This window comes from Propithecus coquereli, unplaced genomic scaffold, assembly GCF_000956105.1.
Source record: "Propithecus coquereli isolate 6110/MARCELLA unplaced genomic scaffold, Pcoq_1.0 Scaffold71, whole genome shotgun sequence".
In the NCBI taxonomy this organism is placed as follows: domain Eukaryota; kingdom Metazoa; phylum Chordata; class Mammalia; order Primates; family Indriidae; genus Propithecus; species Propithecus coquereli.
The window spans coordinates 7,220,184-7,236,430 of NW_012153174.1; the positions used below are offsets into that span (position 1 = coordinate 7,220,184).

At 41.5% G+C, this 16,247-nt stretch overlaps 1 protein-coding gene across 3 annotated transcripts in view; it reads left to right on the forward strand.

The window, feature by feature from the left end:
• Positions 1 to 2,747, forward strand: part of LYPLA1 (lysophospholipase I) — a 36,588-nt gene extending 33,841 nt beyond the window's left edge. For all 3 annotated transcript variants that reach the window (XM_012661425.1, XM_012661426.1, XM_012661427.1), the window contains one exon: positions 930 to 2,747. In XM_012661425.1, the coding sequence (XP_012516879.1) occupies positions 930 to 983 (54 nt within the window). In that variant the 3' untranslated portion in view covers positions 984 to 2,747. The remainder of the gene's footprint in view (positions 1 to 929) is intronic.
• Positions 2,748 to 16,247: the final 13,500 nt, after the last annotated feature.

Below are 16,247 nucleotides of genomic sequence, written 5' to 3' on the forward strand. Positions count from 1 at the left end.
TTAAATAGATTTTAAGAGGTACGAGTGTTTTGTCGTTACATGGCTGAGTTGCATAAGGGCGAAGTCTAGGCTTTTCACAGAGCTTCATAAAGGCTCTGTACACGAGTCTTTGTGGAGTCATACTGGAGGCCACGGGACTCAATGAGCAGGAACAGAAGGTGAGGAGAGAGAGGACAGCAGGAGGTGCTGTCACAAGAAACTGTTGAGGACTTCGGGGTGTTGTGCAATGGAACACTTTAATGCTGCAGCTCTTTTCTGAGTGACTAAATTATAAGGTTGAAAGCTTGCTGCATTCCTAAGTTTTGGAACTATGAGGCGAAGGCCTGATAACAGAAAGTGGGTTTGAGGGAGGTGAGAAAACTGAGCCAAGTGCAGGAGGCTTCTAGGAGAAAGTTTCTTCTATGATAGATCTTTGGTATATTAATGTTCATACTTTTCTAGGCACATTTTGGGGACATGCTCTCTCAAATGGTTGTTTGGATGTTACTCCTTATAAAAAACACACAATCCTTTATGCTATAGATTTAGCATTTCATTCAAATGAGGGAATGATAAAAGCTAGGCCTTTTCACTGATACTTAGTTGTCAGTAATTGTACATTTACTGAGACTTCTTGGTGTAGGTTCTGTCACTTTGAAACCTCCCTGTGTCCCAGTGTTTTAAGTATAGGAAAATGCAGACTATTTCCATGGAACTAGATAGTAGATGGGAACTGTCATTTCAATGTATGATAATAATATCATCATAGGAAGTGTTCTGAGATTTCTGTTCAGACTCATTTCTTTTTTAATGTCTTTTTATTTAATTATAGTATTAAAAATACAGTTTCACCTTCCCTGTGTATACCATGGATTTGGTTAGTGGCATTTTAGTGGGGATTTAATTTCTGATTTATATAACTGCTTATTAAGCCACTTTATTCCAAACAGGAAATGATGGATGTCAAGCAATTCATTGATAAACTCCTACCTCCAATTGATTGATGTCACTAAGAGGCCTTGGTAGAAGTACACCAGCATCATTGTAATAGAGTATAAACCTTTTCCCGTGCCCACTCTCCAAACTTCTGATGTTTGCAGTGTTAAACTGTTTTGCAAATACACACCAGTGACACAGAGTAAATAATGTCTCCTCATGGGAAATTTATGATCTTTTACATTTCTATACATATATTCTTATGATCCAGAATATTACTAGTATTAAGGTGAAGCAGCTAGCTTCTTTTTTCTCAAATGTAATTCAGCAAAATAAAAAATACTGCAACCAGATTTTTTATTACATCATTTGAAAACTACTAGTATGCTTAATGAAAATTTGTTCAGATATAAACGAGCAATTAAGATATAAATGATTTATGCATGCTGTGACTTAGTCTGTGGATTAATTCCAAAATTGCTTAGTCACCATGCAGTGTCTGCATTTTTGTATGCGTATTCCTATATACATAATGATTGTAATACACAGTAAGAATGAGGTGGTATTACATTATCCCTAATAACAGGGATAATGTTTTTTAATGTCAATAAAGAGTAATATGGCTGTCCTCAATCAGTGGCCCTTTTATTTTGGGACCAGGCTTTTCTTTTCCCTGATACCATTTCTATTTAATATTCTTTTCTCCTCTCAAGAAAAAAAAAATGTTCTTTCTTTCTTTATTGTACTTCATTGCAGACCAAATATTGCCTCCCAGCCATAGACATCTGCTGTCTATACATGCTATAATCTCACATTCTGAATCACAGACATAAGGTATTAAAATCTATACTTTATAAAGAAACCAGACATTACTTAAAACTTTCTGCACTACTTATTTCAAATAGCTACACCTTAGTCCAAGTTTAAACCTATTTAGTTAACAGACAATTCAAACCCAGTAACAGGAATAATTCTGTGGTTTTATTTTTTCTGTAAGCAACTGAAAGAATAATTATATTCTGGTATGTTCTGCAGTATTTAAGACTGATCTTAAAAACTAATTTTTAAGATGATTTGGTCTCCTTGTAGCACCGAGTTTAGGTTTACTTATTTTGTACATATGTTTGAAACCAACTGCTGTAGAAAATGAGCAATCATGCATTGTAGATGTTTAGTGAAAATAAAAAATAATAATGTAAAAATGAAAATGAGCAATCCATTAAAAAAGTTGCTTTATTTTTATCTGCCAATGGACTTATTTGAAATTTTCACTTTAGTCAGTGATATTTCTTTTAAAATTAGTTTTTTGTGTGAATATAAAAATAGCAACATTTGATTTTAAATAGTCAGAATTTCTAGGTTACTGGTAAAAATTATTTGAAAACAAATTTGTGAGTAATAAAGGTTAGTCAGAACCTTATATGTATGATGTAATTACCATGCAGTTTAATATGTAGCAAAAATATATGCTCCATATTTCTGAACTGTTAACTTTTCTGCTGTATTCTAATTGACCAAAACAATGTTAAGAATGCATCTTTATAAATGGGTGCTACCTGATAATGGAAATAATTTAGTAATGGACTATATAGGATGTTAATGATGAAGCCATATGTTTATGTCTGGATTTAAAAATTTTAAACAATCATTTACTAAGTCATTTTGCTTTACCTTGAAGAACATAAACTGTTACTTCAGTTACACAAATCAGCAAGATCTTATTTATGGCAAGAAATATTCCGTTGAAATGTTATGCTGTAATGTGGGAAAATGTAATGTTTTTCACGGTTTCTATCAATGTGAAATAAAACTTAATTCCGACTTTTCTGTGACTTTTTTTGAGTGTTATTTTAACATTTGGGTTTACCTTGGAATGAACATCTGTAATGAAAGGGAGAAAAATAACAACTTTAATCACAAGGTTAGATGTACGAAGAGAGATTTTGATGATGGTGTGGTTGGTTTAGAATGGAACCAGGCATGGGAAATAATCTCATGTTATTCAATTTTTTTTTTTTTTTTTTTGAGACAGAGTCTCACCGTGTTGCCCAGGCTAGAGTGCCGTGGCATCATCTTAGCTCACAGCAACCTCAAACTCCTGGGCTCAAGCGATCCTCTTGCTTCAGCCTCCCAAGTAGCTGGGACTACAGGCATGCGCCACCATGCCCGGCTAATTTTTTCTATATATTTTTAGTTGTCTGATTAATTTCTTTCTAATTTTAGTAGAGACGGGGTCTCGCTCTTGCTCAGGCTGGTTTCGAACTCCTGAGCTCAAACAATCCGCCCGCCTCGGCCTCCCAGAGTGCTAGGATTACAGGCGTGAGCCACTGCGCCCGGCCATGTTATTCGATTTTAATCTGCTGAGAAAAGATTTCCCAAATTTGGTTTTCAGTGTCTCTAACCTATTTTAAAAGTTTTAATTGGTGTTTTCCTTTTGTCTTTTTCTTTAATGTAGTATTCATTGGGATTTTTAAATTAGTGTCGTAAATCAGTTATCCACATAGTTTTTTTCCTCCTATTTCCCCATTGACTTCTGACTTTTACCAATACAGGAATCCTTGCTGTTCTGTTAAGCAGTCCCTCAGTTTATTAAAGTGACCAGCGCTTTCGAGTGTGCTTTCTTCTGTGTCTAGATAGTCCTGATGGTAAGAGAGTTCTGTACCAAAAATATCGTCTGACTTCAACTCCTTTTTTAGATTATCCTCCACAGCAGCACCTTATTTCATACGATACTCTTTATTTCATCATCCTTTTGAAAATATTGTGTTCATAATTAAATGTGGTCAGAACTTGGTGCTGTTACTGTCTATATACCAATTAGATAACAATAGCTGAATGTATATGTAAATAAATTGAAAATTTGCCCACTACTACACTCAGTCTCACTGCCACCTTTTAAAAGTAGACATACTTTTAAACCCTCCTAACAAGTATGATTTTATTTTGTAGAAATTACTAAAAAGTAAAAATGTAATTTGTTAAATGTTTAATATATTCCAGGCACTATGCTAAGCATTTTATATCCTTTATCCATATAAACCTCTCATCACCTTATATCCATTTTACGGAAGAGGAAACTGATGTCTAGAGAGGTGAAGAAATGTTTGCCTCCGATTAGAAAGGTGTGACTAACTCCGTGGTCTTCAGTGCCAGTGGGCACACACAAAAATGTGTATTTCATATATTACACAACATCCAGAAATGGCTGAGTAAAACAATGATATTAATAAAAATCAGCTCATCATAAAGAAATTGCAATCTCCAGTGACCAGAGGGAACTAAAAGGAAACTAAAAACCCACATAGCACACTTCCCTTTGGGGCTTCCATGAGGTAAAGTGTGTAAATAATTCACCATTATAAAGCCAGGACCCTTTTAAGGGCTACACACAAGGTGAACTAGGGAAAAAAATAATCTAACCAGCACAGAGAAGTGAAGGGAAGCATCGCTGCTTTGGCCTGAGCTCTGGCCCGGGAGAGGAAGAGAACCTTCCCTTGAAATGTTTTAACCAGGAGCTTGACTCCACGTGTTTAGATTTTGAGTTTATACTATTTATGTGGTTTGGCAACACAGACCTTTATGGTAATACCAAGAATCTCCCTGAACTGGCTGTGCTCCTCAGGCACCTGGAAGAGGAAAACACAGATTCTTTATGGAAAATGACATCCACAGAATTTAAATTTTGAGGTTGCATAAATTCAGCCTTGTCAAAAGTGAGCTCAGTGCCCCCAAATTACAAACCATGTGAGGTAACAGTTTACCTACTACAAATGTTTACCAGATGACACAAAAGATAAAAGGATGATTAGACTCCCAGGAACTTGAATAAACAATTTTTAGATAGAGTATGAGAATGTTAAAATAATCAAAGACAAACAGTAAATAAATGAAAAAAGAATGTAACAGTAAAAAAATGCAGATTTGAAAGAGTTCTAGAAATGAAAGCTAGCCATTCAAAAACCTCAGTGGAGAAGTGTTATTTATGACAGCACAATATTTTATAAAACCCAAATAGCAAATAAAAGTGGACCTGCTAAATAAACTATCAAACACAATGGAATGTTAGGCAGCTATAAAAAAGATGAAGATGCACTGTATTAGTTTGGAAAGGATTCAGGATACATTATCAGATGAAAAAAATGAAAAACTGAAAGAGGTGGAGGAAATGAGACCACATATTTGACTTGGCTGTAATTTGCATTATTAACACTAAAAGGATACTGAAGAATCTAATAAAAGTGGTTATCTACAGAGCATGGGTGGGGAAGGAATGTGGGTGAGGACGGGAGTGGGAGGGAGCAAGCCTGCCCTTGGGATACACTGTTTATTCAGATTTTTTTATTGTGTTAGAATATACGTAACAAAATTACGATTTTAACCATTTTTAAGTGTACAGTTCAGTGGCATTAAGTATATTTGCATTGTGCAACCATCACCATCGTCCATCTCCAGAACTTTAATCTTCCCAATGGAAACCCTGTACCCATTCTTCAGATTTTGGATCATGTTAATATATGACCTATAAAAAAGATTCAAATGGATGAGTTAAACTGTGAATTAGACACAACACAATTGAAAGATAGCTCTGAGGAATTTACTCAGAAGGAGGCCCAGTAAGCAGAAGGGAGGGTAAGAGACTAGAACAATAAAAAGGTCCAATGCAAAGTTAATGGAAGTTGCAGAAGGAGAGAACAGAATGGGAGAGAAGAAATATCTGATGATAAGATGGCTGATATGTCTAGACCCGAGGAGAAGTAAGAAACCTCAGGTTCAGGAAGCAGAAATGAGTTACTAATAGAATAAATACGTGAATGAAATCTCCACTGAGACACATCATGGTGAAAAACAAAAAAGCACACCATAGAAAAAGATCTTAATAGCAACCAGAGAAAAAGAACGTACTTAAACTGTCACACAATAGACTCAAGAAAAACACCGCCGGAGGTCAAAAGATGATGGAATAATATCAAAGTTGGAGAGAAATGCAATTTGGGGTTTTCTACACAGGTAAACTCAAGGCTAAAGGCAAAAGCAAATCTTTTTTAAATAAATAGAAAGTTTATAAGAAAAGGACTACTGATAGAACTTTTAAAAGATGTTCTTTCAGAAGAAGGGGAGGAAATCGATTCAAAGAATGGGGAACAAAGACAGTGATAAACATTTGGGTAACTAAACAAGCACTGATGACTACATAAAACTAATAATACTAATTTGGGGGCTAAAATACTGGATAAAAATAAAGAATATACAAAAATCAATCATATTTTATATACTAGCAGTAAGCACATGGAAATCAAAATTTAGAATGCAATACCATTTACAGGTGCTAAAAAGGAATACTTTAGTGTAAATCTAAAAAATTTTGTGCAGGATTTGGAGGCAGAACTACAAAATGCCGATGAAAGACATCAAAGAAGATCTAAATAAATGGATATTTACACCACGTTCATGGATTGGAGGACACAACATAGTAAAGATGTTAATTTCCCCACACTGATATACAAGTTTAGTATAATTCCTGTCAGAATCGCAGCAACATTGTTGGAGTTATACACAAGATGATTCTAAAGTTTATATGGAAAGGCAAAGGAGTGAGAGTAGCTTAAACAATGTCGAAAAAGTATCTCTCTTCTTTTAAAAAGTGGGAGGAATCTCTCTACCAGATTTCAAGACTTATTAAATTATGACAGTAATCAAAACTATGTGGTATTAACAGAGAGAAAGACAGATGAATGGAACAAAATAACACAGAAATAGCCTCACACAAGTGCAGCCAACTAATATTTAACAAAGTTACAAAAACAATTCAATAGAGGAAGGATGGTTTTTCCACAAATTGTGCTGGAGCAACTGGATATAGACAGGCAAAAAAAAAAAAAAAAAAACCTACATCTAAATCTTATACCTTATGTACAATTTAACTCAAAATAGATCATAGATCTACATGTAAAACTCCAAAACTTAAGTTAGAAAACAGAAAAATCTTCAGGACCTAGGGCTTGAAGTGTTCTCAAATATGACAGCAAACAGGATACTCCTACGAGAAAAAAAATTAGAAACTTTTGCTCTTTCAAAGATCCTATTAAGAGAACAAAACGACAAGCTAAGACTAGGAGAAAATATTTACAAACTACGTATCCTGACAAATGGCTAATATCTAGAATATCTAATCAACTCTCAAAACCCAACAGTAAAAACAATCCAATTCGAAAATAGGCAAATGACATGAGATATTTCACTGAGGAGGCTATCTGGATGGAAAATAAGCACACAGAAAGATGATCAACACCACTAAGCTATCGAGGAAATGGAAATTAAAACCACAATGAGGCACCACTACTCACCTATTAGAACATTTAAAATAAAATAGAGTGACAATGCCAAATGCTGGTGAGGATGCAGGGAAAGCGCATTTCCCATATATTGCTGGTAGGAATGTCGAATGGTGCAACCACTTTGAAAAAGTTTGGCAATTTCTTAAAAATCTAACACACATATTACCTAGCAATTGTACTCTTAGGCATTTATCCTAGAGAAAGGAAAATTTATGTCCACACACAAATCTGCATGGGATTATTTACAGTGATTTTATTCATAATAGCCAAAAACTGTTTATAAACAAACAAAATGTCCTACGGTTGAAGAATGGCTAGACAAACTGGTACATCCCTATTATGGAATAGAATTCAGCAATATAGAAGGACAAACTATTGATGTACACAGTGACTTGAATAGACTTCAAGGGTGTTATGATGAGTGAAAAATACCAATCTCCAAAGGTCACAGACTATATATAAATTTTTCAAAATTATAGGGATAGAAAATGGGTTAGTGGTCACCAGGGGTTAGAGATGGTGGAGGAGAGGGTAAAGGGTGTAACTGTAGAGGAATGGCATGAAGATCTTTGCAGTGATGGAACAGCTCTATATCTGGATTGTGGTGGTGGTTGCATGAATCTATATATGTGATAAAATGATAGAGGACTACACACACTACTTTGTAAAACATTGTCAGCATTCTGGTTTTGATACTGTAGAATAGTTATGTAAGATGTAACCTTTGGGAGAAACCAGATGAAGGGTATAGAGGACATCTCTGTGCCATCTTTACATTCCCTGTGAGTCTATGAATATTTCAAAATAAAAATTTTGTTTAAATATACAATGGGAGGGATGATAGAAGTTGAAATATTCTGTGGTTCTTCCATTTTTCAGAGTGGATAAGATATATTTGTTTTCTTTAAACTAATTGTCCAATTGCAACTCGATATTCCATTAGCAATTCATGGTGAGGACAAGTGGCTCATTACCCAGAGACAGGGCTCAGAGGTAGACCCCAGAGCTCTCATTTAGAAACATAACATCTTACCCTCAGCCTGGATTTAGAAGAAAAACTGACAGCAATAGGTCAGGAGCCCAAGCTGGGGAAATCCTATGGAGTAGTTTGTAAGTCTTATCCCCTGGGAAACTCATCCATCTCTGGTCACATCTGGTCGCTCTGTCTCTAGAGCAGCTTGATGTCAGGAGAGACTAACTATGCAATCAGAAAGGAAAAACATCACATATGCAGGGCGCTGGGGGTCGGTGGACCCTTGGGATGGACAGAGAGGCCGCGCTCCAGAGTTCTGAAGACCACGCATAACGTAAGATGTGCCTTACCAAGTTAGAGCCACGGCTGCCTCCCAAACACTTCTCCTCCCAGCATAGAACCTGCTTTGATCACTACGCCTTTCCCCAAGGCCTTTGATGACTCCGCATTTACTGGATGGAGGAATCCGGATTCACTAACCCTTGTCCAGCATCCTTCGTGGACATTCCAGCCCACCTTTCCAACTCCTCCTGTCGCTGGCCCGCTGAACCCCTGGCTCCGGTAAAACCATGTACTTGCCGACTCCTGAGAGAGCCTGGCACACCTGCCTTGGAGCCTTCTTTCCATCCACTCAGATCTATCCCCTCATAAGGTCGTGCTCAAGTCTGTCCTCTTCTGGGAAGACCCCCGACAGCACCTGCAGGCTGCCCCATCCTCTGAGCAAGTAGTCCTGTTCTGCTTTGAGCCATTCATTCTGGTGTCCTGATCTGTTAAGTCCTGTGTCACTATCTAAAGTTTCACTAGTAGGTCCTGCTTGTTTTTTTTTTTTTTTTTACAGGGTCTCACTGTGTTGCCCAGGCTAGAGTGCCGTGGCGTCATCCTCGCTCACAGCAACCTCAAACTCCTGGGCTCAAGCAATCCTCCTGCCTTAGCCTCCCGAGTAGCTGGGACTACAGGCACGCGCCACCATGCCCAGCTAATTTTTTCTATATATTTTTAGTTGTCCGATTAATTTCTTTCTATTTTTGGTAGAGATGGGGTCTCGCTCTTGCTCAGGCTGGTTTCGAACTCCTGAGCTCAAACAATCCGCCCGCCTCGGCCTCCCAGAGATCTAGGATTACAGGCGTGAGCCACCGCGCCGGCCGGTCCTGCTTGTTTGAGTCCCAACTAGATTGTAAACTCCCACAGTCAGGGACGGTGAATTTTATGTTCTTATATCCACCCCAACACCTAGTGCAAAGTCTGGTAAGCAGCGAGGGTTTTTATTGCATTCTAGTGTTGATTTTTTTTCTGGCACAGGTTTCAATTAATGTGCTCAGAAAGTTTTGGCTTTTGAAGCATTTCGGAGTTCAGACTTTTGGATTAGGGCTGCTCAACCTCTGTGGATTGACTATATGATGGAAAGACGAGGACGTAGGCTTTACCTTTCCCAGTCTCCTCGGTTGCGGATTTGGGGTATCGACCCTGACTGGCTGGCTTCTCCGGTCGCTCTCAGAAGATGCTAGACCAAGAGCTGTGCACGCCAAACCCCGCAGAGCGCACATCGCTGGCAGGGATCAGCGACCGCAGCCTCTAGAATGTCCCCGTGCGGCTCCAACTTGCCGGCGCCGCCCCGAGCGCGCGGAGACGCCCCGACCCCGCCGCGCCCACCCCCGGGCCGGGGTCCGCCCCGCCGCGCCGGGAGCCGGGAGGAGCGCGGCTCGGGGCCACCGGCACAAAGGGCGGCCGGCGGGACCCGCGAGGCGCGAGCGGGCGGAGGGGACGCCTAGTGCCCGGGTGAGCCGGGGCGGGCGGGCGGCGGAGGAGGGCGGCGCGCCTGGCTCGGGGCTGTGCCCCAGGGAGTCGGCGAGGGGCATCGAGGTCCCGGGCCCCGCGACTCTGGGCCGGCAGGGTGGGCTCACCTGCTCCCGGGGCCAGCCCCTGCCACCCAGGCCGCGCCCTGGCTCCCCAGACCCGCCGCCTCCGGGAGCGCGGCTGAGGGGGGTTCTGGGGATACCGGGCGCAGGCTCGGTAGGTCCAAGGCGGTGTCCTGCTTTCCGTCCCCCTCCAAGGCGGGCTGGGGGGGGTCGCCACTCTAAAATAACGTGCTGGGGGAGCCCAGCTGCTTGACCAAACCTTTGAAAACCAGGTGTGAACCGACGGCGGCGGTTTCTGCGGTGCGGGGCGCTCTGGAATAGAGCCTGCCGCTCTCCGACCCTTTACTGAGTGGACCTTAAACCCCGGGCGTGCGGGCCTGTGTCAGGTCGAGGGCTGCAGTTCCCACCGTGAGGAGGGATCAAACGGCGGGCGAGACCGGACCGTCCCGGCTACCGCGGCGCTGACCGTCCTGGAGACCTGCCCTGCTGCCTGCGAGGGGCCTGGCTGCGGATCCCCCTCTGCCAAGTCCTGCCTTCGCGCTGCCCCTGTCGTCTGGGGCCTTTCCCCTGAGCGGCTACTGGCGTCTCGTTACTCCCCAGGATTCTCTCCTGCAAATGTGACTGCGTCCCGCCGCAGGGCACTTACCCGCTTCCTTTTATTGTATTTTGTTGTATCGAGTTTGCACTTGGGAAGACTGTTTGAAATGAGGACACCACTCTCTGGGGCGAAGTCTGTTGCCAGCTTTATCTGTTGAATTAGTTTTGCAGAATCTCCCCTTTGCTGTCGTTAGTGCGTGCGGTCACAGATCCCGCGTGGGAGGCTGTCTCACCGCTGCGGGTGTTTTAAGTTCACAGGTCGTGCCCTTGCACTGATCCTCATTGTTAGGGGCTCCGCGTAGGGCTGTGTGTTTGCGCAGGACGGAAGTGAAGAAGGGTCGCTTCGTTTCTTTCTGCCCTGCAAGACTTGGGCCAAGCTTCGAACCGGGGAGGAGGTCCAAGGAAAGACCAGGAAGTTGGAGGGGCCTTGGGGAAGTCAAGTGGTGCTCGAGGTCAGTAGTGGGAGGGATTAGAGTGATGGCGAGTGTCTTCTTAGAGGCCTTTGCTGTGATTTCCAGGTTTTTCATATTGGATTTATACTACTTTTAAATATTATTTGGAGTATTATTAAAACCTACTTTGGCCACCCGTTTAACCCCCTCGTTACAATGGGAAAATTTTAAAAGCAGAAAATTAAAAATATATATTGATAATTAACACTGATCTATTAAACAGAACGCTAAGCAGCCTAGCAGTTTTATGAACCATTAGCAAAAATGTGTGTACATTAAAAAGAAAATGCTCAGGCCGTTAGGGAAGCAGTCTACTTCCCCATCCTGTCCCTTTTCTGTTTGACGTACACATCATCTATTAGCCGTTTAAAGTATTACAGATTGATCTGGTCTCTATTGGCAACTAAAAGTGGGGCTTGTGTGTTTATATAAAGCTCAGGTTCAGTAAAAATTAGAGGACAATAGCTTTTTTGCAGAATGAGAAAGTGGCAAGCCTCCAAGGAACTTGAACTTCAGATAACATTTAACACCATCACATTAGAGAACACTTTATAGAGGAAAAGTTAGGATTTCAAAAAAAAAATCGAGGAGTTTATATAAACTCTGATGGAAAACTGTTTTTCTCTAATTCATATTTACCCCCCATACCATGCAATCTGCAGAGCTGCTCAGAGGTGGGTGAACTGACATGGTCATTTGCTAACAGCATGTTGAAATCCATTAGTGTGTTCTTTGTTCTGCATCCTTAAGAACGTTTGGTGGTGGAAAATAGAATAACGAGTGACAGAAATCTAACTATAAGTGTCCAGACCTTCCCCTTTTATGGTGACTGGCTTTAGATGCTGGTTGGTGGATGGTTCTTTTAAAATTTTTTTAAGATGGCACACGTGGCATTTGAGACTCAGGGCATGCAAGGGTTCCCTGTGAGCACGTTGTTTCTACCTTGGTTCTTGCTATGAGAAAGTGGCTGCTAGATATCTCTTTTCTTCCCTGATTCAAGAAAGATTTGGAAGCAGGAGGCAAAAACGGAAGCAGTGTCCTGGCCTCACATCTGAACTGGAATTTTCAGAGATGGAGTTGGGAATGTGGAGAGACTCCCTGGTTGGAAGGAACAGTGCCCTCCAGCCTGGAAGGTCATTTCCAGCAGTGTGGCCACTTTGCTGTTCAATTCCTTGGTTATTCCATACATACATGAGCAGCAGTGGCCATAACTGGACTCCAGGTTTGAGTTAAGCTTAGTCCTTGGCTTCAAGTACAAATTAGGAATTCAAGCTCAAGGGCAGAGATTTGGTTAATTACAAGCGGGAAGGTAAAACTTTGGATGAGACTCTACCTGGAGCTATTTGGAAGAAGGCTTTCCTTCCCCCATCCTTGGAGCAACCTTGAGCCTCCTGGACTCTGACTGTCGTTTGTTGTTTGTGAATCCACAGAGGTGTTATGGGACGGAGGAGAGACTTCAGGAGCGTGTCTTGCATTTTGATCCTCTCATGCATCTGGTGCTGCCTGGTTGTACTTTCCTCTCTCTCTCTCAACCTGGGTTGTCCTTCTTCAGACTTCAGAAGGATAATGGTGACCCCCAAGTGAAGCTTCACGTTTCCTTAAGACTGGTGTATAGTCTCCCTTGAGTTAAAAATCATTTGTTAGTTTTTCAAATAAACTAAAGCCCTCCGGGTGCTTCTTGAAAGGATGATGTTGCTAACAGGCTAACAAAAAATAATAATAATAATAAATTTCTAACCCACAGACTCTTAGAAAGGGCATGAACTCTTGTCTCTAAGATTAGGTACCTGAGTATCTCTCCTACAGGGATGTTTATCTAGCAATTAAAAGGAGCTGAGCAAACAAAAGAAAGTGTAAATTCTCATTAACATTTGCCAGAGCTGGTCAATCCACATTCCAGAGATGGAAGAGTCTCCAGGAGAGGGAAAGAAAGGGTAAACTATCTGATTGGCTGCCATTAAGGTTCACTACCTATAGACTAAAAGGTTTTTTTTGTTTTGTTTTGTTTTTGAGTTTGTTTAAACAGCCTTGAAGAGTTCCAGACCCGGCAGCAGGGGTGGGAGCTTCCCACCTCCTCAAGGGGAACCAGCAGCAGATGCCTCCCATTGTCATTCTATCTATAGCCAAGAAGAAAGAAAAGACCAATTCCTGTTATCAGTCTACTAAGTGAGAACTAAGAAAAGGTGAACACGGCAGTTTCACAGCTGTCTCCTGTTAATTGGGATATAGCTATAAATTTTCTTTTCCTTCCCTAACAAAGCCCTGAAACCACTTGGCTTCGAAGCCAACACCTTTCTCTTCCTTTCTGGTGCTGTGCCCTTTCTCTTAGGAGAAAGTGATAAACTTCGTACATCTTTCTATCCTATTCTTTGTTTGAGAAATCTTTCTCTGCCCAGGTACAAATTTCATAACCTTTCACTGGTGGCCTGTATGGGGAAACTGAGTCACTTCTTTATCTCCATACAGAGGAGCTCACTTTTCTGCCTCTGTCTCTAGACTGCTCCTTCCCCTGCTGTGCAGCTCCTCACACATTCTTCTAGGTGCCTTTGATAGCGTTTGGAATCTGGTGAGTCTCTGGGGCTTTAGAAATGGTCTTGCACTTGAGAAAAAGCAGATTAGTGGTTACGGGAAACCTGGTGCCAGTCTGCCACCCTGGGAGAGGCGTGGGGTGGGGACACCTCGTAACCGCCTCCTCCTGGACTTTGCCCAGACCCAGGGACACCTGGCTTTGAGGAAGCTCCTCTCTAAGTTTCGGTTTAGACCAGGACTTGGGGACAGCCACCTTTTGGCCAGCACCTTATGTTTTGTGTTTGTCTGCCTCAGAGGCGGGGATGTCAGATGTCTGATCAGTACCCGAAGGTCTAGTGGGGGACGCCCCTCTCAGACTCTCAGTAAGTCGATGTGTGACCATCCCTAAAGTCCTTCCCCTTTTTCTTCCTATGGGCAGTTGGCCCCATCTGAAAACTATTTTATTATAATACAGCCTGGCCACAATATAAATTATGACCAGGAAATTTGGCCCAAGAATGGATCTCTCAATCTTAATGCTATTCTGCCACTCGACCTTCTATAATATTACCACTGACTCAGCTAGGAATCTGACGTTCTCTACATTCAAGTTTTCTTTAAACTTAACTAGACTTCCTGATCTTCACTCTGCCTGCCACGTATTACTTTTTACTCCTGCATCTCTCTTACTGTCTCCACTATCCAGATGAGGTTTCTCATCCCGCTCCCCCTGCTCCCCTTCCTTCTTTTCCATCTCCACCTCTCTCTCCTAGCCGCACTCACCGGGGAAAGCCGCTCCAACCTCCCTCCCTGCCTGTGCACCAGCTCCCTCTCTGGGAGACTGTGGGGTCAGAAAGCGTTATAAGTTACTCAGAGCTCAGATAAAACTCCAACCCTTTTCCTTTCCAGACTGTCTGAAGCGTTTTGCCTCTTTACTAATTTAGATCCTGACACCAGGGAGGGACGATTCATCTTTGCAATGTACTTCATCTCCCATTCCGCTCTGATACTTGACATAAACTCCAAAAACTTGAAATGGGGCCTCAGATTACACATTTCCCCTAGGAACAAAAACTGAGACGAGAGAAAAAGAGAAAGTGGGGCCAGTGGTGGGTCCTGTGAGCAGAAAAAAATTTTCAAATAGTGGCCACGATTATAAGAAAAACTCTTCAGAGACAGAGTTACTCTGGAGGCTCACGCAAGAAGACACCAGGACCATGCCCTGCTCCAGGAGCTACACCCTGTTTTAACTGCCACCAACTGGGTGCCTGGAGTAAGGAATGACCCAGGAAGTAGGCTCTGCTGGGATTGTGACCTCACTGCAAAAAGGAAGGGCGCTGGAAGTGCGAGTGCCCCCCTCTTCTTAAAATGGGAGATCACAGCTGCTTTCCAGAACAAGTGGGCCCCCTGAGCCAGCATCATCCCCACCCACGGATCCTCTGGAATGGGTTCAATGTGACCAACAGACCCCACTTCTGAACAGGCTCAGCTTCGTCACATTGGGATGGCCAAGCCTTGGGTAACTCTCTGTCACAGGTAAGCAAATTGATTTTAATAGACACCAGCCAGTTATTCTGGTCTTTCTAAATTTTTGGGACCTCTGTTTCCCTCCCCTATCTCCATCATCAGAATGGAAGTTAAAATGCAGCCCCCTCTCCCCCTTCCCGCCTACCCCCATGTCCTCTGCAGCCCCTCTGCTCACTGGGAGATCAAGTCTTTGCTCCTTTAGTGCTTCCCAATCGCCCCACCCCTTACTGGGAGAGATCTTAAGGTTAAGTTAAGCGCTTAACTCCTTTAACACCACAGACTTCCTTTTACAGGCTCTTGGAAAAAGACTTAACATACAACCTTCTTTTTCCCTTTATCTAGGACTAAAATCCTAACTCTATGCTGTGAATGTAGAAATATACTTTTGGTAGGAAGGTTAAATAGAAAGGAAAGTGATATTGTATGGGAAAGGATCATGTGTGGAAGGGTTTTTTGTCCTAAAATGACTGGTTGTTTGAGAGAAGAGAAATTTAGGACAGAGACAGAAGGATTGAGCATGTCGCGCGCGGATGGTCGGTGCAAGTCAACATGAGGAAGGTTCACAAAAGAAAATTTATGAAGGAATTTTGTATGTAATCAAATTGGCTATAATTAAAAAAATTTTTGGTTAAAACAACAAAGTTTTCTTAAAATATTAATTTGCTCTTAATGAAATGACATAATGTATTAATTTTAATTCACTAAGCTGTTTCCTTTTTAATTAAAAAATTCTCAGACTTATATCTTAAAAGCTCAACTTCTATGTCTTACTGATTTCAGCTTTTCCCTTTAAAAAGGCTGGGATGGTAACTGGTAAAAACTGGTAAACCCAGTTTTTTAATGTAGTAAAATGTGTAAATCTTTCATTTTATGCCTTTGAGTCTACTGTAATTCAGGGAAAGGCTTTTCCAATTCTGAGATTCTTAAAAATTCTATGGGTGTTTCACTTTTACTTTCATGGACTCATTGTCTTGAAATAACATTTTTGAACTTTTGGGAATTTATGCTCCATAAGTTGTAAGGTTTTGATCCAACTTCTTTTTCCAGCTGGATATCCACTTATTGCAACCTTTTCATTGTATTA